We start from the raw sequence: 25,288 nt of genomic DNA, 5'->3' as shown, positions 1-25,288 counted from the left end.
TACCAAATGTAAAATAGCTAGCTAGTGGGAAGCAGCCGCACAGCACAGGGAGATCAGTTCGGTGCTTTGTGACCACCTAGAGGGGTGGGATTGGGAGGGTGGGAGGGAGACGCAAGAGGGAGGAGATATGGGGATATATGTATACGTATAGCTGATTCACTTTGTTATAAAGCAGAAACTAACACACCATTGTAAAGCAATTATACTCCAATAAAGATGTTAAAAAATAATAAAAATAAAAAACATATTTTTTAATATAAGTATGTCTCGTGGACTTCCCTGGTGGTACAGTGGTTGGGAATCCACCTGCCAATGCAGGGGACACGGGTTCAAGCCCTGGTCCGGGAAGATCCCACATGCCACAGAGCAATTGAGCCCGTGTGCCACAACTACTGAGCCTGCGCTCTAGAGCCCGCGAGCCACAACTACTGAAGCCTGCACGCCTAGAGCCCGTGCTCCGCAACAAGAGAAGCCACCGGAATGAGAAGCCCACGCCCTGCAGTGAAGAGTAGCCCCTGCTTGCCACGACTAGAGAAAGCCCACGCGCAGCAATGAAGACCCAACGCAGCCAAAAATAAATAAATAAATAAAAATAAGTATGTCTTGTGCAATATGTGGGACATACTTATACTAAAAGATAAGTGTTGTTTATCTGAAATTCAGATTTAAGTGAGTGTCCTGTATTTTATCTGACAACCCTACTCAGGGCTTCTCTGAGCTGCCTCTAACTGCAGAAGAGGGCTGGAGCCCACATGTGACTGGTTCAGGGCCCGCAGTGCCATGATCTTTCTTGCGGGTGTGCTGCACCCAAGGTGGTGAGGAGTGAGTCAGGGCAGGGTGTGGACTTCCAGGAGACAGGCAGCCCTTCCTCACCTGTGTCCAGGCAGGAAACTAATTTCTGTTGATCAGCAAGTTTGAGGTGCTGGCACTCTGCTAAGCCCTTCAATATCATCTCATTGAATCCTCCTGCAACCCTAGGAATTAGGCACGTGTGATCACTATGATTCCCACTTTAGAGAGGAGGAGACTGCTGAGTCTCCATGAGGTTAAGAGCACAGGACTGTCAAGTGGAAGAGAAGGAATTGAAGCCCCGGGGCTGGTGCCAGGTCTGGGATTAGCTCATCTTCCAGGCCCTTCTCTCTGTTAATCCCAAGGGCTTAAGGTGGGGAGCAGCCTCCACCTCCGAATCCCTGGGACAGGAAATGTTCCCAGTTTCCCTGGCACTGGGCCAGGGTCTTGTCCAGGCTCACATGCTTGCTGGAGACTCCAGGCTGGGAGACAGATCTGCCGAGTTCCCCTGGTCCCCGTCTGGCTGGGACATGCCCAGCGGCATGAGCTGCCCATGGGCACTGCCCTCCACTGTGCCGGTGCCCGTGGGAGGGGCCCAGGACCAGCTGCTGCCTCTCAGGCCCAGCCTGCGCTGAGCCCCGGGGTGGCCTGGCCAGCTTCCCTGCCGTTAGCCCCCTGAACCAGGCCAGAGGGGTCCCTGAGGAGCTCTGGGCTCTAAGTCCCAGCCCCTCTCCGAGGAGGCGGGCAGTGGGGCTCAGCAGCCAGAAGCTTCTCAGCTCTGAGCTCTGGAGCCAGATGTAACATTGACCTTAAATGGTAAAAGCTCCCCAGAGTGAAGAGAGGCTGGCCGGAGGAGGAAAGGGGAGTAACTCAGTTTTAGGTAAGTCCTTGCTATCTCCAAGAATAACCTGCCTCTTCAGCTGGGAGCAAGGGAACACTTCTCCTCCTTAAAGGTACAGGGTGCTGGGATGGGGGCGCCTGACTTTAACTTTCCAGGGGAGTTGGCTTGGTTGGATGGCATTTCAGCCGAGTATTTTTATTGTTGCTGTCATAATTTTCAAATAAGAAGTGAATCTTGCCCGTCCTAACTTAACTAAATTGTGCTCCTTTTGCTTGCTGTTGTGAAGCATGCACAGGTTAGGGTGCAAATGTGGGTTCTGGCTGGGCGTCCGCAACCCCAGGTTTCCTGTGGGCCCCTGTGGAGCAATAGAGGGTCCCCAGATTACATGCCAGCTGGTCAGGGCTTTCCCCACACCGCCTGCTACCCCTTCCCCACCCCTGCTCTGTGCTTACTTATGCCTCTCTCTGCCCCCCACTCCCACCCTGTGCCACCCGCCCCCTGTCCACCTTGGACCTTGTGATGGCCCAGCCCTGTCTCCCCCCCTGACCTGCCCCTGCTTCTGTCCCTGCACTTCCCATCCTGTATTCTGGTCACAGCCCCTGATTTTTGTCCCTGTCCCCATCTCTCCTGTCTCCAGCTTTGCCCCCGTACTCCTTCCCTGCACCCTCAAGGGGTTGCCTGTGCCTTGCTTGTGCCCCTAGCCTGCACACCTCCAGGAGCTCGGAGTCAGAGCTATTCCTAGAGTGAGCGGCACTCGGGCTGCCTTTCTCCAAAGGAAAGGCCGGTGGAAGCCAGAAGCCAGAGAGGGGCCCAGTTGTCTGCTCCCTCCTGCCCAGTAAACGGCTGTAAAAGGCTGGAGATGCTCTGCAGATTGAGTAAATACAGTGCAGGATCTGGGACCCCTGGCTGGCGCTCCCACCTCCCAGAGCTTGGCAACTGCTGCCTTTTTAACACTCACTCTTCAGACTGCTCTTTGAGGGTCTCGGGAGAAGTAAAGCAGCCCACGGGTCTCCTACAGGAAAAAGGAAGCAGCTTCCCAGGGCTGTTAGGCTGGGAGCACTAGGGAGCCAGACCGGCCAAGGGTTCTGTTGTCCCCACCAGGGGGCAGTGACTTGCCGGTGAGACAGGTGGACTCTGGACTGCCCCTCAGCCGTCCTCTCTGTGGCTTGGCAGTCAGCAGAGGGACTGTTTGATGAGGAGGAACAGAGGCCCTGATGGGTGGGGAGGAGAGATTTAGGAGCCCCCAGACTCTGCTCTTTGAGCTCTTTGAGGCAGGGGGACAGAGATAGAGAACTCAGTTCTCTTGTAGTAAAAGCAAAAGGAAGCAGGAGAGAAAATGGATATGAATTGACTGTGCCAGGGTCTGTGCTAGAACTGTTATTTAATTTAATCCCTGTGGTAGAGGTGAGGACATTGTGGATGAAAGAGGTAAAGCGATATGCTTAAGGGAACACAGTCTGTAGGTGATGAGCAGGGATTCCAGCTCAGGCCAGCTTGGTCGAAAGTGGGCACTTCCAGTGTTAGATGCCACCCTGCCTGTAGTTAGTAACCAGGGTCTCGGGCAGTTATTGAGCATCACCGTCCAAATGATGGGAAATCAAGAGGATTGCATTTGCCCCATGAACCTTGGAGGGCAGACCCCGAATTCAGGTGACAGCCCAGGGCAGCCTCACTGGTTGAGACGCAGAGGCAACACCGACTCCGTGACCTTGGACACGCCCTGCCTTCTCTGCGAGGGCCTTCCCCATGGGAGAAGGAAAACAGGTCAGCCAGCCAGACAGAAAACCTCTCTGCTAATCGGCTACAGATGTAAAAAAAGAGTTAGAGAAAGCTGGGCTTAATCACCTCTCATTACTTTCTTCCCAGTACTTTTAAATTTATAATTCTTATTCAGAGTTTTTCCCTGGTAATAAAAGTAATGTGTATTCTTTGCTAAACTTTCTAGGAAAATATAGGAATAAGTATAAGTAAGAAATTCAGAAATAAACATAAAGAAATAAAAGTTCCCTCTGGAATCCTAACACTCAGAGATAAATATTGTTAATATTATGGTGTGTTTCTTTCTTTATATTTCTCTATATTTTATAAAACTAGGGCCTTACCATGTGTGGTTTTGTAGTCTGATTAAAAAAAAATTTTTTTAAGGGAATTCCGTGGCAGTCCAGTAGTTAGGACCCGGCACTCTCACTGTGGTGGCCTGGGTTCAATCCCTGGTAGGGGAACTAAGATCCTGCAAGCCGCGAGGTGCAGCCAAAAAAAAAAAATGTTTTTTTTAAAGACTATTTTTTTAGAGCAGTTTTAAGTCACAGCAAAGTTGAGAGGAAGGTCTGCATAGAGATTTCCCAGATCCCCCTGGCTCCCACACATGCAGAGCCTCCCCCAGCATAGCAGCCCGACCAGGGTGGCACATTTGTTACAACTGATGTGCCTACACTGACACATCATAATCACCCAAAGTCCGTGGTTTACCTTAGGGTTCACTCTTGGTGCTGTACATTCCATGGGTTTGGACAAATTGTATAATGACATGTATCCACCATTATAGTATCATACAGAGTATTTTCACTTCCCTAAAAAATCTTCTGTGCTCCAGCTCTTCATCCTTCCCCACCAACCCCTAACAATCACAGATCTTTTTACTGTCTCCGTAGTTTTGCCTTTTCCGGAATGTCATACAGTTGCAGACAAACACTATGTAGCCTTTTCAGACTGGCTTCTTTCACTTAGTAATATGCATTTAAGATTCTTCCATGTCTTTTCATGGGTTGATAGCTCATTTCTTTTTAGTGCTGAATAATATTCCATTATCTAGATGCACCACAGTTTATTTATCCATTCACCCACTGAAGGACATCTTAGTCTTTTTTTTCAATTTTTTAAACACCAAAGTATAGTTGATGTGTAGTATTATGCAAGTTACAGGTATACAACATAGTGATTCACAATTTTTCAAGGTTGTACTCCATGTATAGTTATAAAATATTGCTATATTCCCTATGTTGTATGTTATATCCTCGTAGCATATTTATTTTATACATAATAGTTTGTACCTCTTAATCTCCTACTCTTATCTTGCTCCTCCCCCTTCCCTCTCTCTGCTGGTAACCACTAGTTTGTTTTCTATATCTGTGAGTCTGTTTCTTTTTTGTTATATTCACTAGTTCATTTTATTTTTTAGATTTCATATATATGTGATATCATGCAGTATTTGTCTTTCTCTGTCTGACTTATTTCACTTAGCATAATGCTCTCCAGGTCCATCCATGTTGCTGCAAATGGCAAAATTTTGTTCTTTTTTATGGCTGAGTAGTAGTCTGTTTTTTTTTTTTTTGTGGTACGTGGGCCTCTCACTGTTGTGGGCTCTCCTGTTGCGGAGCACAGGCTCCAGACGCGCAGGCTCAGCGGCCATGGCTCACGGGCCCAGCCGCTCCGCGGCATGTGGGATCTTCCCGGACCGGGACACGAACCCGTGTCCCCTGCATCGGCAGGCGGACTCTCAACCACTGTGCCACCAGGGAAGCCCTAGTCTGCTTTTTATTAACTGAACATTCTATCATGATTATTTTCTCATGTCATCAAAGATACTTCAAAACATGATTTTTAAGGGGTTGTATCCTACCAAATAATTTTAGCTGTGCAAAATTTAATCATCATTCCTCTCGTTGGGCATTTGCAAATGTGGTTTTTCTTTGGGGCCTGTCTCAGTGGCACACACATGATGGCTTTTCTGTCCCTTTTGTGGAGTTTGGAAACTCTGCGCTCCCAGGTGGGCTTGTGCAGTACACCCTAGAGTGTGGGCTTGTTCTGCAAGATGATATTAAGTGGGATACTGACTCAACTCGCAACACATGGACTCACATTGGAATTGCCTTTTAAGTTCTTTTCTGTCCATCTGAGTTAGCCCAGCAGTGCAGGTGCTACAGGAATTTCAGTACTAAAACCAGACGTCAGGCAAAACCAGGCAAATCAGGGCAAGTTGTTCTCCCGGGTTTGAACCTAGTGTGCAGGTTTGAACAGGTGTGGTCAAAAGAGCACCGGCTCCAAGTTGGGAGGAGGGCTTGGCCTTGACCAACTCTTCCCTTGTGATCACAGTGGCAGCTGGTGCCTGGAGCTTGAGGCAGCATCTTGCCCTGCTGGAGAGCGCAGGCCCTGGAGTGACCATGCGACTCCACCACTGACCAGCTATATACCTTGAGCCACATCTAACCTCTCCAAGCCTCGGTTTCCTCTCCTGTAAAACAGAGATAATGATGGTGTCCACTTTGTAGGGTTAAATCCCTCAGCCTGGTGTCTGCTCTTAGCACCCAGTAAACATTAGGTATTGTTATTTCTGGCCTCTGTCCGTCCCCCCTCAGAGATTCCATCAAGGATGCTTCTGGACTGGTTGTGAGGCTCTGACTGACCGTAATTCTGGGTCCCAGTCTCACCTCCATTAATGCGCTAAGGGCAGTAGCAGACTTATGCTCTAGATGACTGGCCATTGGTACCTGGTGGGGTCTTTAAGGAGGCTCAGTAAAAACACCTTCTTCCTCCACTTAAGTTCTAATGCTCGTCGAGAAGTCAGCCTAGTATCACCCTTATGACTGATAAAGTTAATAGGAGAATGTGGTTTCCATTCCATTCCAAAGGCAAGCAGGCTTTCTAATATTGAATTGAGCAGACTTAGCCCCCAGCCCTATGTAGTGCCCTCCAGGGGAGGCAGGCCCCTTTAAATCTTAGAGCCTGGAGGAGCAGAGCAGAACGTGTGTCCCAAGAGGAAGGGAAGAGGAAAGGGCTGACTATTCATGTTAACACTTCTTGAACTCACCATCAGACAGCCATTCCCCGGGGGCAGAGCCAGGAGTCTTACACTTTTGAGGCTCCTTCCACATGGAAGGAACAGTCACGTATGGAGAAGAAGCATTATGCTTCTAACAGAACTGCAGTGATGGTCTGGCCCAAGTCGTGTTAAGCTGCAGGGCAGCCATGTGGTCCCAGGAAGGCAGGCACCCCAGCTCCTCTGCTTTCTGCCTGATGGAACGTCACCCTTTCTCCTCCTGAGATGCCTGAGAGGCACCTGTTTGAGGACAAGTGCTTCCCTGGACAAGATAAGCATCCAACTAGAAGTATCTGGTGTGATCTTTTTCTTTTTTTTAATGCAAGTTCCATTTAGGCAGCTCCAGTGAGGGAGAAAATGACCATTCTCTCCTCTGGGATACTTCATATAGACAAGAGAAGAGAGGGAAGGAAACTACCTTTGTTTGGACATGCTGTACATGCCAGGCATCTTGTGTATAATAGCTCATTAAGTCTGTGCTGTGGCCATATAAGGGAGATATTTATGAGCAACAGATTCAAGGAGGTTAGGCCACTTATCTAAGACCGTTAACTAGTAACCAGTAAGTGAAGAATGGGATGTCAAATCCAAATCTATCAGATCCCCAATCTGTAGCAATTCCCATCACTCTGTGGCTTATACACCAGGCCACAGTGCAGAGTGAGAATGTCCAGCCCTTGTCCCTGCTCCTACAGTTTGAGCCCAGGAGGCCCCCGCACTGCTGCTCAGAGCAAAGGCCCTGAGCTTTGGGGGCAGGAGTCTGGGGCAGCTGTTCCACTAGGCCAGCTCTACTTTGCATCTCTCTTTTGTCTCCTTTTAGCCTGTGACTGTCTTTATCAGGTCTCATAACCTTGTCCATGAACAAGACCCTTCTTCTGTTTAGTTGGAAAATACAAGTCTAGAACCATGAACTTTTTATTGGCAGGAAATGCCATGTCCTACATTGTGAGTCTTGAGTCACTCTCTCTGACTCACCAAGGCTTGTGTTGGAAAAGTTCAGATATGGCCATGGTCACCCAATCTGCCACAGAGGCAGCATGGAGTAGGTTGGGACCTCAGGTTGTCAAATCAAATGACCTGAATTCAAGTCCCAGCTCTGCAACTTACCGTGTGACTTTGGGGGAAATGATCTAACTTCTGTCTTACTTTTCTTAACCGTAAAATGAGGCTGATGGTGATAATGATATAACTTGATCAAAGAGTTGTTGTGAAGCTGAATGGATTGATGTATCTACAGTACTTGTATGTGTATAAGTACTCAATAAATAATAACCGTTATTTAAGCTCAGATTAACACCAAGCACAGGTAACTTCTCTATTTTGTGGCTCCAAATGGTCCTGTTTCCCTAAGGGCTGTCTTGCCATGATGTTTTCAATTTGTTTGGGGATTAGTTCCCTGGTAAAAAGACTGTAATGTCCTTCTGGACTTCTTAGCTAAGACATGTTTCCTGTTTCCCAGCTGAAACAGGAAACTGGTCCCTGATGGAAGGTGATGCTGATGAGGCTGAGTATTATTAGGAGGAATCTAGATGGTGGATGCCAAGAGGACTCCCTAAGGAGCATGATCTTGGGGATATTCAGGGTCCTGGACCTATCTCTAAGCCTGGTCATTGGTCTGGAGTTGATTATGTACATGGAGACTGACTCATGATAATCAAACTCACAAGAGACTGAAGTATGTAATTCTGAATGTCTGTGTGCTAATGTATTGGGAGGGATTACCCTTTCCAGTGACCACAATGCCTGGGAGATGGAGATTTTGCTCAGAAGGTGGAAAGTTCTGAGGGGTATTTCATGTAGGCCATAAAGTGGCCTGATAGCCATCTCTGCTTACAACAGAGAGACTCCCCCAGAGCACAGGAAAGGTCTCTCCCCAGGGAACTTTAGATAAGCATTTCTCTTTGGAGTTCGCTTTGTCTTCTGTAGAAAGATGGGATTTGTTGGAAGGTAGTTCAGAGAATCAAAGGAAGGAGTAGACCGTTAGGCTCCAGGAAGACAGCCCCCAGGGCAGTGCTAGGGACCTGGCAGTAGGAACTTGCCAGTGTTTTCCCTAGAGCAGAGGGGTTCTCTAAAGCAAAGGGTTTTTGACGGTTCATCTCATCAATTAAAAAAAATTTTTAGTATGTATCTCTAATTTATGTGTATTTTTTATGTTTATTTATTTTAAATTATATTCATGAGCTACTGTATTAATGTGAGTTATTTTATAAAACATGTAAAATTAGAAATTTTATGTTTTTAACAGTGCCAGCAGCTTTTTTTTTTTTTTCTTTCCTTAAAAGAGTTTTTTTTTTTTTTTTTTCGGTACGTGGGCCTCTCACTGTTGTGGCGTCTCCCGTTGCGGAGCACAGGCTCCAGACGCGCAGGCTCAGCGGCCATGGCTCATGGGCCCAGCTGCTCCGCGGCATGTGGGATCTTCCCGGACCGGGGCACGAACCCGTGTCCCCTGCATCGGCAGGTGGACTCTCAACCACTGCGCCACCAGGGAAGCCCTAAAAGAGTATTCTTTAGTAAGAGAAATGTGATTAATTGTGCCTCATTATTTTTTAAGATTTCAGCACTTTGGAGAACCCCTGGCTTTAATGACTCTCATGGTTAAACCAGCCACCGTACCAATCAGTCTCCCAGTAAGGAACCAAATCCAACTCAACTGGCTCAAGAGACTTTAACAAAGGACTATTTATAGAGGTTTGGAAACCACAAGGGATGAGGCCCAGGTACGCCCCCAATCTAGCAGCAGCAGGGAGCCTTTACCAGCCCTACCCAGGAGGGGCGAGAGAAGAAAATATTGTGATTGGAAGCCAGTGAAGAGCCGGGGAAGAGGGACCATCCAGGATGAGCTGTAATTAGGGAGGGATACAGCCACTGCCACAGATGTAGCATGGAAGAAAGGAGGGGGCAGGGAAGGAAATGCTCAACCTGTCTCTCCCCCCCACCTCCTGCTGGCCCATTGGCCAAACTCAGCCAGCAAGCATGGAAGCCCAAGTGATGCATCCCATAGTTGTCATCTGGGAGCAGAGAATGGATCCTGGGGCAGGGCAGGGAGAGGGAGGCCAGGCAGAGGATAGCCAGCTCAGATAGCTGATGTGGAAGAAGGGTATCCTTACTTACTGAATTCTAAGTGAAATTTTCAATTTGATCCACCAGTTTGTAAAAACTTTTTTGAGAGTTGCTTGTGGTGTTAGTGGTAGTAATATCTTCACTCCTCATTTTTTGCAGGAGGCTTTTAAGGCACTTGCGCATTTTATGGTGGTTGGCTTGGTTAAAACTAGATAAATATATTTCATGAATCCACTTGGGCACATTCAAGATATATCATACTTCGCTGAAAGCAAATGACTACATGAGTGTGATGTCAGTCCCTTAGCATTGGAGAATTTCCCCTGTTCCCTCAGGACATCTCACAAACTGGTTGTGACAATGACCTTTCAACATTGAATGAAGGCACTATTGCCAGTCTACTTATTTAATACTAAGGAAGTAAAAATAAATAACAGTTTCCAACTGTCTTCCCATATTCCACTGGATCATCTTGCATGTTCCCTGGGCGTGCATACCCCACCCTGAAGACCACTGCAGTAGGGCTCAGCTCCTATCTTGACCAGGTTCCAGTGGTTCCTAGTCTCTGTCCAAGGTCTTGGGGGAGAGACCCCGATGGGCCCAGCTTGGTTGGGTCAGTACCAATCAGCCATGGTCAGGTGACAGGAACATGGGGTATCGATGTGGCCGTGGGGAGCCATCCCTTGTATATAGGGGTTCCTTTTAGAGAAGGGGAAATTGCTGAAAGCAAAAGTCTCTTCAAAAGATCTCGTCACATGCTTATAATTTCTTCCTGTCCTGCCTTCTGGAGATCCTGGTCAAGCCTCCCATCTCTTCAGCCACATTTACAGACAATTTCTTGGGTTACTTCCATAGATGACTAATCATATCCCTTGCATGTGGTTTTTCACATGGCTGTACTTCAGATGGCAGCCTTGTTTCCCTGCTGTTGTCCCCATGTAGAGCCAACATTCCCAGCAATTCTGGGGTTCACAGGACCTTACACTGGTTGGGGCAGACTATTTCTCTGGTTAGCTGGGTTCAGCAGAGAAAGATGGGTGTGGTGATTACCTCAAGGATGTGGCACATTTAGATCCAGAAATGCTTGCAAGTTGTCCCTCTCTCATGACTCCTACAGTCTGTAAACCATAGAAGTTGCATAGGCACGGGAACAAAGAAAGCCTGACTTTTCAGAGTCCTGGACGGGGAGGTTCAACTTGCTGAAATCCCCAGGAGCTTGTTTCACTTGACAATAACAAGAGTAATATAATGTACTTATTTCTATCACAGCTATCATTTATTGAGCACCGGCTACATAGTGTGTTAAATGCTTTACATACATTATCGCGTATTTCTGCAATGCCTTGTAAGATCGGTAATAATAATATCTATATTTTACTGATGAGAAATCGAGGCTTTCTGAGGTTCGCTAGTTCACTCGGGTTTACACAGTGGAAAGTGGCAAGGTCAAGGCTAGGTTGCCCTTGATGCAAAACACACACAGCCCATCAACAGATAGAATCTCACACTTGGAATTATCAGGCCAGGAGGAGATAGACGCTGGGCCAGTAAGAGTTTTCAAAAAGTTAGATCATTATGGGTTTATTGAGAAGTATTAAGGGAGGCTAGAACCATGGCAGGTTTAAGGTGGTTCTTGGTAGATAGTGAATGAATAAAAGAATGAACCCTCCCAGGTCTGAAAACAGTAAAAGCCTTCCAATATCCACCCCTGGTGCTGAAATGAAGACAGCATATAAGCAGTGGTCCCAGGTCCTAGGCTTGGCTCTGCTTCCAACTCGTTTTGTGCCCTTGAGCACAAAGGTCCCTTCTGAGACCTTGGTTTCCTCATCTGTGAACTGTTCACTCTCCAAGGCCCAATGGTTCACCCCAGTGATTGCATGATTGAGGCCAACCCAGAGCAATAATTGTGTCAGATGCTGCATCTGTGACAAAGGAGGATCGCAGATGTGTTAGGAGGGTCAGCTGTTATTGTCCATTCTCTAAAAGCCCATGCAGTGCTTTTGGGAACAGTCAGAACTGGCGTCAGGTCCAAAGTAAATGGATGGCTGTGTTTTTAAGAAAACATTTACTGCTGAAGGGACTGCTTATTCATTCTCTTTTTGTTAACAAGGCATTTGACTCATGCTTTGGACAGTTGCTGCTCTGATCATTGTCGCTAACAAAAGCAGCCTCTGGAGCATGGTCCCTCTTCCCTTACACTATGGGGCCAGCTGCTCCCAGCCCTCCATCTCTAGGAGCACATGAGTGTGTCCTGTGGGGTGGGGATCGGGGACAAAAAGACTGGAAGTCCCTTGGAAGGGATTTGGGGCACCAGAATTTGGGGGCCTCCAAGAGGCATTGGGTACCCCTCAGAGCTCCCTACGTGGAGATCTGGAGAACTGAGGAGACTCAGAAAAATGGTATAAGCATCTAACTACATCTTGGGGACTAAGTCTAATGCAAGTTGAAATGCCCATCTCCATCCTATAGCCAGAAATTCTAGAAGAGACCATCCTATATGGAATATATAGCCAGCACTAAGTGAGTATATGAATGCCAAGAGCTCCTGGATGGCCTTGGCTGACAAAACCGTTCTCTGTTGCCCAGTAGCACATTCTCGTTCTGTATCTCATGTGATCCTCCCAGAGGACCATGGAGCCACGTGATCTGTGTCACCTTTCATGAATTCTTCAGATTTCACAGTCTTACGCACTACAGATATCATAGCTCCTTCCATTGCCCCCACCCCTGCCCCCAGGGCCACAGTAGGATTTTGGTGGGCTCTAGGCTTTTTTTTTTTTTTTTTTTTTTACTTTTTGTCTGTGCCACGCGGCATGCGGGATCTTAGTTCCCTGACTAGGGATCGAACCTACACCCCCTGCAGTGGAAGCGCGGTGTCTCAACCGCTGGACTGCCAGGGAAGTCCTGGCCCCTAGGCATTTTTGACTTCATGAGCCCCTTCTTGCTTATGAAATTTATAACTCTGTTGGTGTAAAGATAAATATATTAATGTTATCTATTAAAACATTTTTTTACCTAAAAGTTCATTTTTTTTCCTTCTGACTCTTAAAAGCAATTAAAACATTTTAATGGGCACTAGGCGCTGTTCCTACCCAATATAATGGATGAGTCAGCCCTGGCCCCTCACCTTACTGTTCAGAGCATGGTCTAGGGACGAGCGGCAACAGCATCAGCTGGGAGCTTGTTAGAAATGCAGACTCTCAAGTGCCGCCTCAGAACTACTGAACCAGAATCTGCAGCTTAACAAGACCCACAGGTAATTTGTGTGTGTATTATAGCCTGAGACATGCTGTCTACCACACTGTCCCGTGGTACCGCTGGGGATATCTGAATCATAGGTCACACTGTTACCCCAAATTACAGCAAGAAGTTCAGTAACAGAAAATCCTATGTGGAAGATAACATCTAGCGTTAAATGGCTGTGTAAATGCCAAGAATTCCTGGACGGCCCTGTGTGCCAAAGGTGTCCTCCTCTGTTACCCAACTGATGTTCTCCCTCCTCTTCCCCTCCCCCACCCCCGTACACACACACACACACACACACACACACACACACACACACATACACTCAGTGGAGAAGTCAGTCCCAGGCGGAGGGGTCTGACCTCTTTTGCTTCTGAGTTGGTCCTTCCAGTTTTTCTGTGAAGCACCTGGCCTCCAGAGCCATCTCAACAGAGGTAGAGGCAGATGTAGGAGGCACAGCCCTAAGTTCCTCTACTCAGAGGTGACACCCAGTCTCTTGGGCAGAGCTAGTTATACGGCCCCAGTCAACTGCAAGGGAGGCTGGGAAATGCAGGGGAACACAGGAGTATTCAGGGAGCACTAACCATCTCTGCCCCAAGTGGAGAATCAGTGAGACAAGTAACAGCTACTGCAGGGCCTGAGGCCTCCCAGAGGCAAGACATTAAGAAACCGGGATGTGAACAACTAGAGACTCAGAGTTTGCAGAGAAGTCTTTTAAAAGCTGAGAGAATTAACTCAGAGACAAATGCCTGCCCTCCCCCAAGGTCTTACTCTTCCAGTAAGGGGGAGGGGAGAATCAACTGGGCAACAGAGAATGGTTTTGGCAGCCAAGGCCATCCAGGAGTTCTAGGCATCCATAGACCCACTTACTGCTGGCTATATATTCCATACAGGATGGTCTCTCCTAGAACTTGTTGCTACAAGTTGGAGACTTAGTCCCCAAGATGCACACTTAAAGCAGCTAAGATTTTAGGTCGGTTGCAGCAGCTACTGTAAATTACCCTAATTCACTACCCAAGCACCCTTGTCATAGACCCCTCTCCCATTTCCCCAGAAGGAAAGTGACAACCTGTCACTCAGGCTGTCCTCTCCTCGTGGCTTGACCATCCAGCCTCTGCCTGCCTAGTGCTCTAACCCCACCTGCTCTGTGCCTTGCCCCTGGATTAGAGGCTTACTACATTCTATGTTATAGGGAAGGAAACTTGAGATCCCACTGGAAAATAAGTAAGGAGAGTGCAGAATCTTGGTCTTCTGACCTTTACGTGCCTGTCTGTGAGGGAGAAAAAAATGAAGTAGAAATAAAAGGAGGCTTTCACAAGCATCAAGGGTAGGAAGGGTTATTCCTAGGGAGCCACAGCTGTCTTTTAATTGGCTTTGCACCATCTTCATTAAGAGGTTGGCCTGGGGGCGAGGCTCGAGAAGGATTGAAAATGCCAGCTAACATCTAGTGAACGCTGACTATGTGCTGAACATTGTTCTAAGAAGCTTATGTGTAGAATATAATTTACATTGTTATCATCATCCAGGTTTTACAAATGAGGAAACTGAGGCACAGATAGATTAAAATAACTTGCCCGTGATCACACAGCTACTACGCAGCAGGGCTGAGATGTGATCCCAGGCAGCTTGGCTCCAGAGCCCACGTCACAGCCACCATGCTCCCTGAGCTCTGGATACCCACTAATTAGAGGGCTTGGGGGCATCTCTGACCAGTACTTTGAGGAGGACACATTGAGCTACTCCTTGAAAAAGGAGTCATTCCATAGTCATTCCATTTGACATTCCGTAGTCAAATAAGTCTGGGAAACTATCTATACTTTCTCTCCCTCTCGGAGATTTATCCTGCATCTTTGCTTCTTAAGGGCTGAGAAGGCCTACAGGACAGAAACCTGCCTCATGCTGTCATCCGCAAGTGTATCAAAATGTGGAACCTTATTTTCAGAGCTCATAGCATCACCCAGAATGAGGGTTGCAGAGGACATACTTTGGGAGAGGCTGGCTAGGGACATTTGTACTTGAGTGGATGCGGCATCTAGAAAGCCCTCACCCCTTGCAGGACTGCCGAGGCAGGCTTTAAGGGGGCCAGGTCAGCTCCAAAAGCTGGGAGGCAGACGGTGGCCAGAGTGGGGACAGCACGGGCTCTTACTGGTTTCCAGTCCTGCCTGGTCACCCTCAGCTCTGTTGCTCTGGAGGAGTCGCCACAGGGCACTGGGTCTCAGTCTCCTCATCTGCAAAATAACATCTTCCTCCTAGTGCAGTCGGGGGATTGAGTGAGCAGATGTTCCTAAAGCGTCAGGGGCAATGGTGCGCTCTGATGAATGTTGTCATTCTGTTGTCTATTTTGCTTGCCTTATTCTTTACAGTCTTCTAGGTGGTTCCACGTGGAACTAGGATATGAGGGTTGGAAGCTTCCAAGGAGCAGGCTGGGCCAATTCCACCCCGTCAGGCTGGAGGTCGTTGTGCCTCTTTTCTGCTCCAAAGAGGTCAGGGGACTCCCCAGTCCAAGAGAGAGTTTCCTCCTGAGAAGGGGAAGGGGATGCTCTCGGGTTGGACGAAGGAATAGGCAGGAAATGTCAAGAGCTGAGGTTGAGCTGTGGGGCACACTCAAATTTAGCTTCAGATCAACATCAAAAGGGAGCATTATCCCAGGACTCCAGCAGGTCCCAGAAGATCCAGAAAAGGCACAAGTTGGTCTCCCTGCTACAGGCAGAATCCGCCCCCGGAAAAACATTCTGATTCTAAATGAGGTGCCAACTGGCAGAGCGTGTGAAGTCTGCGCCAGCACTAAGTCACCTAGCAAGGCGCATGTCTAGACAATGAGGGACCTGAGAATACATTTCAGAAGGCGATTATTTTAAAAAAGGCCTTGGACAGAGAGGGCCACTGTGGTTGTGTGGAAAGGGCGCTGGGCTGGGAGTCAACCTCAACTGGGCCCCTGATGGCTGTGACCTTGTCAAGTCACGCCACCCCACAGGAACTCAGCCTCTTCATCTGAAAAACAGACATAATAGTATCTACCCTGTAGTATGTCTGTGAGGGACAAATTAAATAGTGGATCTTAAGTAGCTTAGACAATAGAAATCTCTAAACAGCAAGAGGTTAATATTAAAAACTAGGAACACCTTTTAAGGATTGCCATCAGGAGACAACCATCAAGATGAAATAGCTTCCTTCTAAAAAGCTGATGGGGCTTCCCTGGTGGCGCAGTGGTTGGGAGTCCGCCTGCCGATGCAGGGGGCGTGGGTTCATGCCCCGGTCCAGGACGATTCCACGTGCCGCGGAGCGGCTGGGCCCGTGAGCCATGGCTGCTGAGCCCGGGCGTCTGGAGCCTGTGCTCCGCAGCGGGAGAGGCCACAGCAGTGAGAGGCCCGCGTACCAAAAAAAAAAAAAAAAAAAAGCTGATGGACTCTCCCAAGTTGAAGTCAGCCAAGCGGACCTAGGATGTTAGTGAAGATTAAAGACGACAAGTGTAAGAGGCTTCCCAGTAGATGCAGAATTACTATCTGACCCAGCAGTTTCACTCCTAGGTATATACCTAAGAGACTTGAAAACAGGTGTTCAAACAAAAACTTGTGCAATAATGTTTATAGCAGTACTGTTCACAATAGCCAAAGCGTGGAAACAACCTAATATCCATCAACTGATGAATAGATAAACAAAATGTGATATATCCATGCAATGGAGTATTATTCAGTCATTAGAAAGAATGAAGTACTAATACCTGCTACAACCTGGATGAATATTGGAGACATGAGACTAAGTGAAAGAAGCCAGACACAAAGGCCACATACTGTATGACTCCATTTATGTGAGATACCCAGAATAGGCAAATCTGCACAGACAGAAAGCAGATTAGTGCTTGACCGGGCCTGGGAGGAGGGAAGGAACGGGAAGTGAGTGCCTGATGGGTATGTTTCCATTTGGGGTGGTGAAAAAGCTCTGGAACTAGGTCGTGATAATAGGCGCACAGCATTGTGAAGGCACTTAATGCCACTGAACTGTACACTTTAACATGGTTTAAACTGTACAATTTACGCTGTGTGTATTTTACCACAATTTAAAAAAGTTTCTGGTGAAGAGGAAATGTGACCCCAAGGCTAGATTCCCCTCTCCTAGAGTTCAGTTGAGGGGAGGGGTAGGGGCTTCAGAGCTTGTCGGCTGGAAGCTGAGGTCTCGTGTCAGCAAATTTACCCGGGGCCTGTGGCAGGCAATCCTTGTGTGAGGGCTCCAGGGGGCTCCAGAATTGAGGACGACATGCTTCCTGCTCTCAAAATGTATATACATTATTCTCACTTAAGGACAGACTGACAAGTACTATAGATGACAAGGGATTAAGTGCAGGGCAGTGGGACATTCATTCTGCCCTGGCTATCTGTGCAGGCTTCTCGGAAGAGAAGATAGTTGAGAAAGTGGAGTCTTGGCAGGTTGGTAAGGAGGGGAAGGGCTTCCAGGGAAAGGCATGTGGTGGGTATGCGGTGGGGGGATGTTTCTGAGTGGGGAACACGTTGCTGTGAATCAGGCGCGGTATCTGCGGAGTCGGGGGATGGCGGAGAGGGTCCCGAGAGAGATACACTCCAAAGGCAATTAGGTCAGCTTGTGGAGGGCTTTGAAGATGGAGCTGGGGAAGTGGGGACTTGCTCTCCAGGCCGGGGGGAGCCAAGGAGTCCTCTAAGTGAGGAGTAACATGACTAAGCCCGTGTTCGAGAATGATCAGTGTGGAGGAAGATGGCCTGAAGACAAGGAGGCTGAGGATGGGAAGGTGGGCTGTGGCCTCATCTCTGCAGGGCTCAAGGAGGCCCCCTTCCTCCCCCCAACATCCCTACCCCAAGAAATGACAGCAGGAAGGGTAAACCAAACCTGGTGAGCTTTGCATTAGCCAAGATTCTTGTTTGCATGGAACAGAAACTCATTCAAATTAGATTAGGCAAGAACCAGAATTTTCTGGGTCTCATAACTGAGAGGTCTAGGGCAGTTCCAGAAATAGCTGGATCCACGGGGCTTGTTCCCTCTATCTCTCAACTGTCCTTGGGTTCCGATCTCTCCTTAGGCAGCCTTTGCCTCTCGGCGGCACTGTGGTACACACAGGTCCTGGCTTACAGCCTCCTCTCAGAACCCCCAGCAGCAAGAACTCCCCCAGTCATCCCAACGAAAGTCGCCAAATTGAATTTATTGGCCTATTCTTAGTCTTGTGTTCATCCCTTGGTGAATCACCAGGGCCAGGGGTGTTCTGATTGGCCAGGCCTGACCCCACCCACCCCAAGCATGGGGATGAGGAGATGCTGCTGTTACCAGAAGAGGGGGGACTTTCTGCTAAAGGGGCATAAATTGTAGCTGTCTCCCCAAAGCATCAACCCTGTGCCAAGCCATTTACATATCTCATTTCATCCTCTCAGCCATCCTGAGATGGAATCAGTTACCTCCCTTTTACAGAGGAGGAAACTGACTCGTAAGCTAACTTGTCCTCCCTCCCCACCCCAGCCCCAGCACTTTCTCTCTTCTGTGCTGCATGGCATCTCTTAGGGACGCCAAGTACAGCCACTAAGGAGGGTGACAGCTAAGGAAATGAGAACTAAAGCACATGATCTTTAAGCTGAGAGACACTAAAACTGCATTCAGTCAGACAGCTCATGCGGGGGTTGGAGATCCTGGCCACTTAGCTGTTGGAAGATTGGAGGTCAGTCCAGTTGTTGGAAATGCTCCTTCTCTGTATCAGTCCTGTCCCGTGAGCAAGGCAGCTGGGAATCACTGTTGATCGGGAGGTGGGAGAGTGGGGGGGTGTGTGCATCTCTAGACATGGAGTACAACGCAGTGGTGATGCAAAAGCATTCACTGCAGACAACTTCACGAACACCATAGCTTCCTTGCCCTTAGCAAGACATCGCAGAAGAGGGTGATGGGGCATTTGTCAGGGAAGAAGGAGTAAAGGGCATTCACGCATAGAGCACAGGATGTACAAAGGCACTGAGGCATGCTTGGCGTGACAAGTCTTCATGATGATAAAATTCCCTGGGAACCCAGAATAATTTTATCAGGGAGAGACAGGCTGCCATGGAAATGGCTTCCTGTGGCATCAGCACCAAGCTAGAAGCTCAGGCTTCCCCAGGTGATTCTGCTTCCCTAGTCTTCATTTTTAGGAATTAATTTACAACTAATGACAGAGGGTCACCCAGGTCACTCTCTGCCCTTCCAAGCCATGTGCCAGGTTAAAGGCCTTTGACTTGGTAACAGCAAGCAGCATAAATCTAGAGCATTTCCTGTTTGGGAAGCAGGGCAAGTGATGCAGTGTCAAGAGGGCCTGGGCAGGAGTGAACACAACGAGCAGAGCTTAACGGTTGCCCAGATCCCCACTGGGGTCTGACACAAGGCACTCTGGGTGAATGGGGACGTTCTAGAAATACTGACATCCCCAGGGGACTGGCCTGGCCCAGGGTGGAAGGCAATTTTAGTTGCTCGACTACTATTTTTGGATTCACTACTGCTCCAAATGGTGGGCAGCCGTGGAGGCCTTCAGGGAACCCGAGCACTGTTTCCCAGCACAGCTCTGATTCAGCCTGCCCAGAGTCTGCAGGCCAGTGCCCACTCCCGCCATGCTCTGGGTTTTGTGCATTTCGTAGTTATATGCTGGTAGACAGCACCCAAATCACCCAATACTAACTCCTGCAAAGAGAATTCGTCACACACTAATACAAAGGGATCAACCACCATCTTAGGATATGACTCAAGACTATGTCAGGGATACTGTGCAGCTCGGACTCTGGCTAACCTGGGAGAAAAGCGATCAGAGCCAGAGACATCCAGAAACTTCCCTGGCTTTCCCTTCTCAGAGTTGGCTGAATCAGGCAGGGAGCAGATTCTGTGCAGGGAACAGAGTCACTTTTCCTGTTGAGCTGAGATTTCCTCTCACGTGCTTGTCAGCAGTAGAGGGGCCACAAGACAGGGGAACAGGCAACACAGGATGCCTTTATTGGGCTAGCTCTGGATGGACGAAAGGAATATGTAAGAATGTGTTCTGGGAACTTTACAGCTGAAAGCCCAGAGGAGCAGTGCTGGTGTGCTTGTCACAGGTCACATTCCTTTCTGTTTCCAAAGCTAGTCCTTACTGATGAAGGGGAAGAGTACAGGGGATCTCCAGACTGATGAATCCTGTCTGTGAGCCTCGTTTCATAGAGACTTCAGGGTGAGAATAAAAGATGTCATTCCTATTTGTGCCCATACCTGTAAAAACAATATATATTTGAAGGTCTTTGCTAGCAGAATTCTAAATGCCTCAGGTGAGAAATGATGTACCCTGCAAAGATGATTTGACTTTTGGGAATGTTGCATGTGTTGAGTGTGGTCTGGAGTGAGTGTGTGGATGTGGATGTGCAGTGTGCGTACGTGGGCACGCGTACTGCAGCCCAGCTCTCACCCTCCGTGCCTTGAGTGCCTGATGAGAGCTCTGTCTCTTACTGTGGAGCTCAGTGGCTTGCTCTACCTGGTTTACTGCTGTACACAGAGCTTGGCTTTGAAGATGCTCAGAAGATATCTGCTAAATGGAAGAACAGACGAGCGATCTGCACGTGCATCTTGGCAAGTTTCTCTTTCTTTTGGGCGTAGTCTTGTCTCCACGTCTCTATGTGTCTGTCTCTCTGAGCTCATGTCCCTGGTCCCTTCATCTCTTCCTATTTCTTTTCGTCTTTCTGTTGTCTCTTTCTCCTTCATTTCTCCTCTCATAACCCCATACACACACATATACTCCATCTCTTTTCCTCAACCCGTCTCCCTAAATTTCTTGTTTTTCTTTTCTCTTTTTTGGGGGCAAAGGTTCATTTTTTAACAGCTTTGTTAAGATATGATCCATATACCATATAATTTACCCAATTAAAATATACAATTTAAAAATATACAATTCAGTAGTTTTTAGTACAGAGAACTGTGCAGCCATCACCACTATTTAATTCCAGAACATTTTCATCACCCAAAAAGAAACCTGTATCTATTAATAGTTACATCCCATTCCCCCACATTCCTCTACCCCATAAACAACCACTAATCTACTTTCTGTCTCTATAGATCTCTCTATTCTTGACATTTTGTATGAGTGCAGTTATACAATACATGGTCGTTTGTGACTGGCTTCTTTCACTGAGCATAGTTTTCAGGGTTCAACCATATTTCAGCATGTGTCAGCACTTCATTCCTCTTTATAGCTGAATAATATTCCATTGTATGGATATACCATATTTTATTAATCTATTAATTAGTTGGACATATGGCCTGTGTCCACTTTTTGGCTATTATTAATAATGCTGCTATGAACATTGTGTACATGTGTTTGTGTAGACACATGTTTTCATTTCTCTTGGGTGTATACCTAGGAGTGGAATTGGCAGATCCTATGGCAAATCTGTGTTTAACCTTCTGAGGAGCTACTAATGTGTTTTCCAAAGTGGCTGTATCATTTTACATTTCCACCAGCAATGTATAAGGGTTCCAATTTCTCCATATCCTTGCCAATTCTTGTTCTTATCTGTCATTTTTCTTTTAGCCATCCTAATGGGTGTGAAGTGGTATCTCATTTTGATTTGTACTCCCTGATGGCTAATGACGTTGACCATCTTTTCACATGTTTATTGGCCATTTGTGTATCTTCTTTGGAGAAAGGCCTTTTCAAATCTTTTGTCCATTTAAAAATTGTTTTTTGTCTTTTTATTACTGATTTGTTAGAGTTTTTATACATTCTGGATACAAGTGCCTTATTAGATATATTATTTGCAAATATTTTTTCCTCTCCTATTGGTTGTATTTTCACTTTCTCAATTGTACCATTTGCAGTTCAGCAGTTTTTAATTTTGATGATGTCCAATTTATTTATTTTTTCTTTTGTTGCCTGTGCTTTTGGTATTGTATCTAAGAAGGTACTGCCTAACCCAAGGACACAAAGGTTTACTCCAGTGTTTTCATCTAAGAGTTTTATAGTTTTAGCTCTTGCATTTAGGTATTTGATCTATTTGGAGTTAATTTTTGTATATGGTATAAGGAAGTGGTCCTACTTTATTCTTTTGAATGTGGATATCCAGTTGTTTCAGAACTATTTGTTGAAAAGACTATTCTTTCCTCCATTGAATTATCTTGGCACCCTTGTTGAAATCAACTGACTATAAATGTAAGGGTTTATTTATGGACTCTCAGTTCTGTTCCATTGATCTATATGTCTATCCTCACATACTACCCAGCATCATGTTATCTTACTGTAGTTTTATCTATTAAGTTTTGAAATTGAGAGTTGTGAATTACCCTTTTTTCCCCTTCTTTCTTAAGGTTTGTTTTGGTTATTCTTGGTCCCTTGCATTTCCATATAAAATTTAGGATCTGCTTGTCAATTTTTGAAAAAAGGCTACTAGAATTTTGATAGGGATTGTGTTGAATATATAGATCAATTTGGGGAATATATCATCTTAATATTAAGTTTTCTGATCTATGAACATGGGATGGCATTCTATCTATTTAGGTCTTCTTTAATTTCCTTCAACAATGTTTTGTTATTTTGAGAGTGTAAGTTTTTTGTTTCTTTTATTAAGTGTATTCCTAATTATTTTATGCTTTTTGATGCTATTATTAATGGAACTGTTTTCTTTTTTTTTTTTTAATATTTATTTATTGATTTAGGCTGCGCCAGGTCTTAGTTGCGTCACACGGGATCTTCGTTGTAGCATGCGGGATCTTTAGTTGTGGCATGCAGACTTCTTAGTTGCAGCATGCAGACTCTTAGTTGTGCATGCGAACTTTTAGTTGCAGCATGCATGCGGAATCTAGTTCCCTGACCAGGTATCGAATCCGGGCCCCCTGCATTGGGAGTGCGGAGTCTTACCCACTGGACCACAAGGGAAGTCCCTGGAACTGTTTTCTTAATTTCATTTTTGGAGTTTTCACTGATAGTGTATAGAAATATAGTTGATTTTTGTATATCAATCTTGTATCCTGCAACCTTGCTGAACTTGTGTATTAGTTCTAATAGATTTTCAGTGGATTCCTCAGGATTTTCCCTGTATACGATTATGTCATCTGCAAATAGTGATAGTTTTACTTCTTCAAAACCAGAATTCTTGGGGCCTACTCCAGAGCATTTTTATTTCATTAGAGGGTCCTGAAAGGAGCTTTGTGGCTGGCCTAGAGAAATACTAAAGCAGTTATTCCCCCAAATTCATTGATACCAATTCCAAAGATTAGCTGTTTGAAAAAGAATTGAATTTAAACCTGATATGGCTAAGTAATTCTTTCAGTAGCTGTATCCATTTGCTAGGGTTCCCATAACAAAATACCACAGACTGGGTGGCTTAAATAACAGAAATTTATTTTCTCACATTTCTGGGAAAGTCCAAGATCAAAGTGTCAGTAAGTTTGTTTTCTCCTGTGGTCTCTCTCCTTGGCTTGCAGATGGCCACTTTCTTGCTGTGTCCTTACATGGTCTTTCCCTGTGCACACACATCCCTGGTGTCTTTCTGTGTGTTCAAATTTCCTCTTCTTATAAGGACATGTGTCATGCTGAATTAAGGCCTAGTGGCTTCATTTCAGTGTAATCACCTCTTTTAAGACCCCATCTCCAGATACAGTTGCATTCTGAGGTGCTGGGGGCTAGGGCTTCAATATGTGAATTCTTGGAGAACACAGTTCAGCCCATAGCAATAGCCTCATTGGTTTTCTTCTGAGAGATCTGATTTCTGGTTAGTTGCAACTAGTGAAGCCAGAATTTATTTAAGTAACCCATTCACAAGACTACCAAATGACAGTGACCTGCAGCCAGAATTAAAATGCACTGTCTCTAGTCCTGAGCTAAAGGATCCTCACTTGTGATCTTGCATGTTCCTTGAGTTCATTTTTGTCAACCTACCCTAGAGCCACATCAAAGAGGGTCCAGCCATCAGACTCAGACATGCATATAACATCTAGAACCTCTATTTATACTGCCTGCTTGAAAGAAAGTAATTCCAAATTCTGCTGGGTAAACAGTATGGTGACATACTTGCATGAGGAGTCCTTCTGTGAAATGAAATGTGAAGTTCTTAAATGGAAAGATTCCCGTGAAATGAACTTTAAAGTTCTGAAATGCAAAAGCTCACTCTAATTTTGTTCTTTTTTGAGCAAAGAGTCAGCTGTGGAAGTTCAAGATGCTAACTGTTCTTTGCTCCTTAATTCTTACAATAGCCAAAAGCAAAATTAGTTACGTCTATAGAAACCAAAAATCAAGCTTTCTCTCCAGGTGTTCTGAGCTGAGGATACATCTCACTTCAGCTGGTGAAATTATCTCCCTCTTTCCTCTGCACAGTCTCTGCTCCCTTTTGCAGTCTTTTATTTTTAACTCTCTTGCCTTCTGAGTGTTTTTATTGACATCTGGCCACAAACCCTTTTAGCAGGCGTTGTAAATCACCCATAGGGAAATCAATAAGAACCAGTTCAATTCATAGTAATACTGATTTGCTCCCAGATAACCAGGATCCTGCAGCCTCAGAAGTTATGCCCAGGGGGGGATCTGCAAGGAGGGTGAAGGGTAAGGGGGGCATTGTGTTCTGAAACAGGAGGTGGGCAGCCAGCTCCCAGAAGCTCAAGGAAGCAATGGACTTTGGCCTATGTCCATGCTTTTCTCATCTGGCCTCCAGGGAAAGCTCTGTGTTTCCATTTCATCCAGCTCAGATTTTTCCAACCACATCAGTGGCATTTTCTTATCTTCCAAGAATCTGCTTCAGAGCTAAAGTATCTTCTTTAAGCCTCTAGAAGGGGCAGCAGGAATGAACTGCTGGATTTGCTGGGGAGGGAGAAGGTGGCAGAGTAAGTTACTGTAGCACAGAGGCATGGAAGAGGAAAGAAGCTCTGTCAAGCTGTCTGTTGTCAGGCCACTGCTTTCCGTCCCCTCCAGGGGTCAAATGTCAGAACTTTATTGTACAGAAGGTGAAAGCTAGGCCCAGAGAAAGGCATGACTGGCCCAAGGTCACAGAGAAATGGCCTCACTGCTTTGAAATCCTAGTTTTCTTCCCCAAAGGAACTTTGCTCAGGAAGTGCAAATTCATGGGTAGTCAGAACTAAAAAAAAGTAAGGCTCCAGAGAAAAAAAACGTCAATCAGCTAGTTCATTTATTAAAGAGGAGTACATCAAATTGCCTACTGTAAGGGGCATCTAACAGTTTGGACCAACCGTTTATGCCCTCTTGGGTAAGGGGAGCATACTAATCTTTGAAAAGAGAATTTCCTAGAAGGGGGTTTTCCTCTCCTCTCCGTCAAGGAAAATATGCTTTTTTTTTTTTTTTAAACATCTTTACTGGAGTATAATTGCCATACAATGTTGTGTTAGTTTCTGCTGTATAACAAAGTGAATCAGCTATACGTATACATATATCCCCATATCCCCTCCCTCTTGCGTCTTCCTCCCACCCTTCCTATCCCACCCCACGGAGAATATTCTAACTGCAAGGCCCAAGGTGCTTGAGTTGGTGGGAGTCAGTGAGATCCTCTGTGGTGCCCTGAGAGCAGGGCCTCCCCTGCCCCAGGAGGGAGAATCAGGCTCAC

General features: G+C 46.4%; 1 protein-coding gene across 1 annotated transcript in view; it reads left to right on the top strand.

Annotated features, from left to right (window-relative positions):
• Window positions 1-1,602: 1,602 nt before the first annotated feature.
• IRAG1 (inositol 1,4,5-triphosphate receptor associated 1) overlaps window positions 1,603-25,288 on the top strand; it is a gene marked incomplete at both ends in the record, with an annotated part of 116,332 nt that continues 92,646 nt past the window's right edge. Inside the window, 1 exon segment of the mRNA XM_082844754.1 lies at window positions 1,603-1,669. Within this exon segment, the coding sequence (XP_082700880.1) occupies window positions 1,603-1,669 (67 nt within the window).

The sequence above is a fragment of the Leucopleurus acutus genome (assembly GCF_964270905.1).
Source record: "Leucopleurus acutus genome assembly, chromosome: 8".
Lineage (NCBI taxonomy): Eukaryota > Metazoa > Chordata > Mammalia > Artiodactyla > Delphinidae > Leucopleurus > Leucopleurus acutus.
This window is presented reverse-complemented; position numbering and strand designations above follow the sequence as displayed.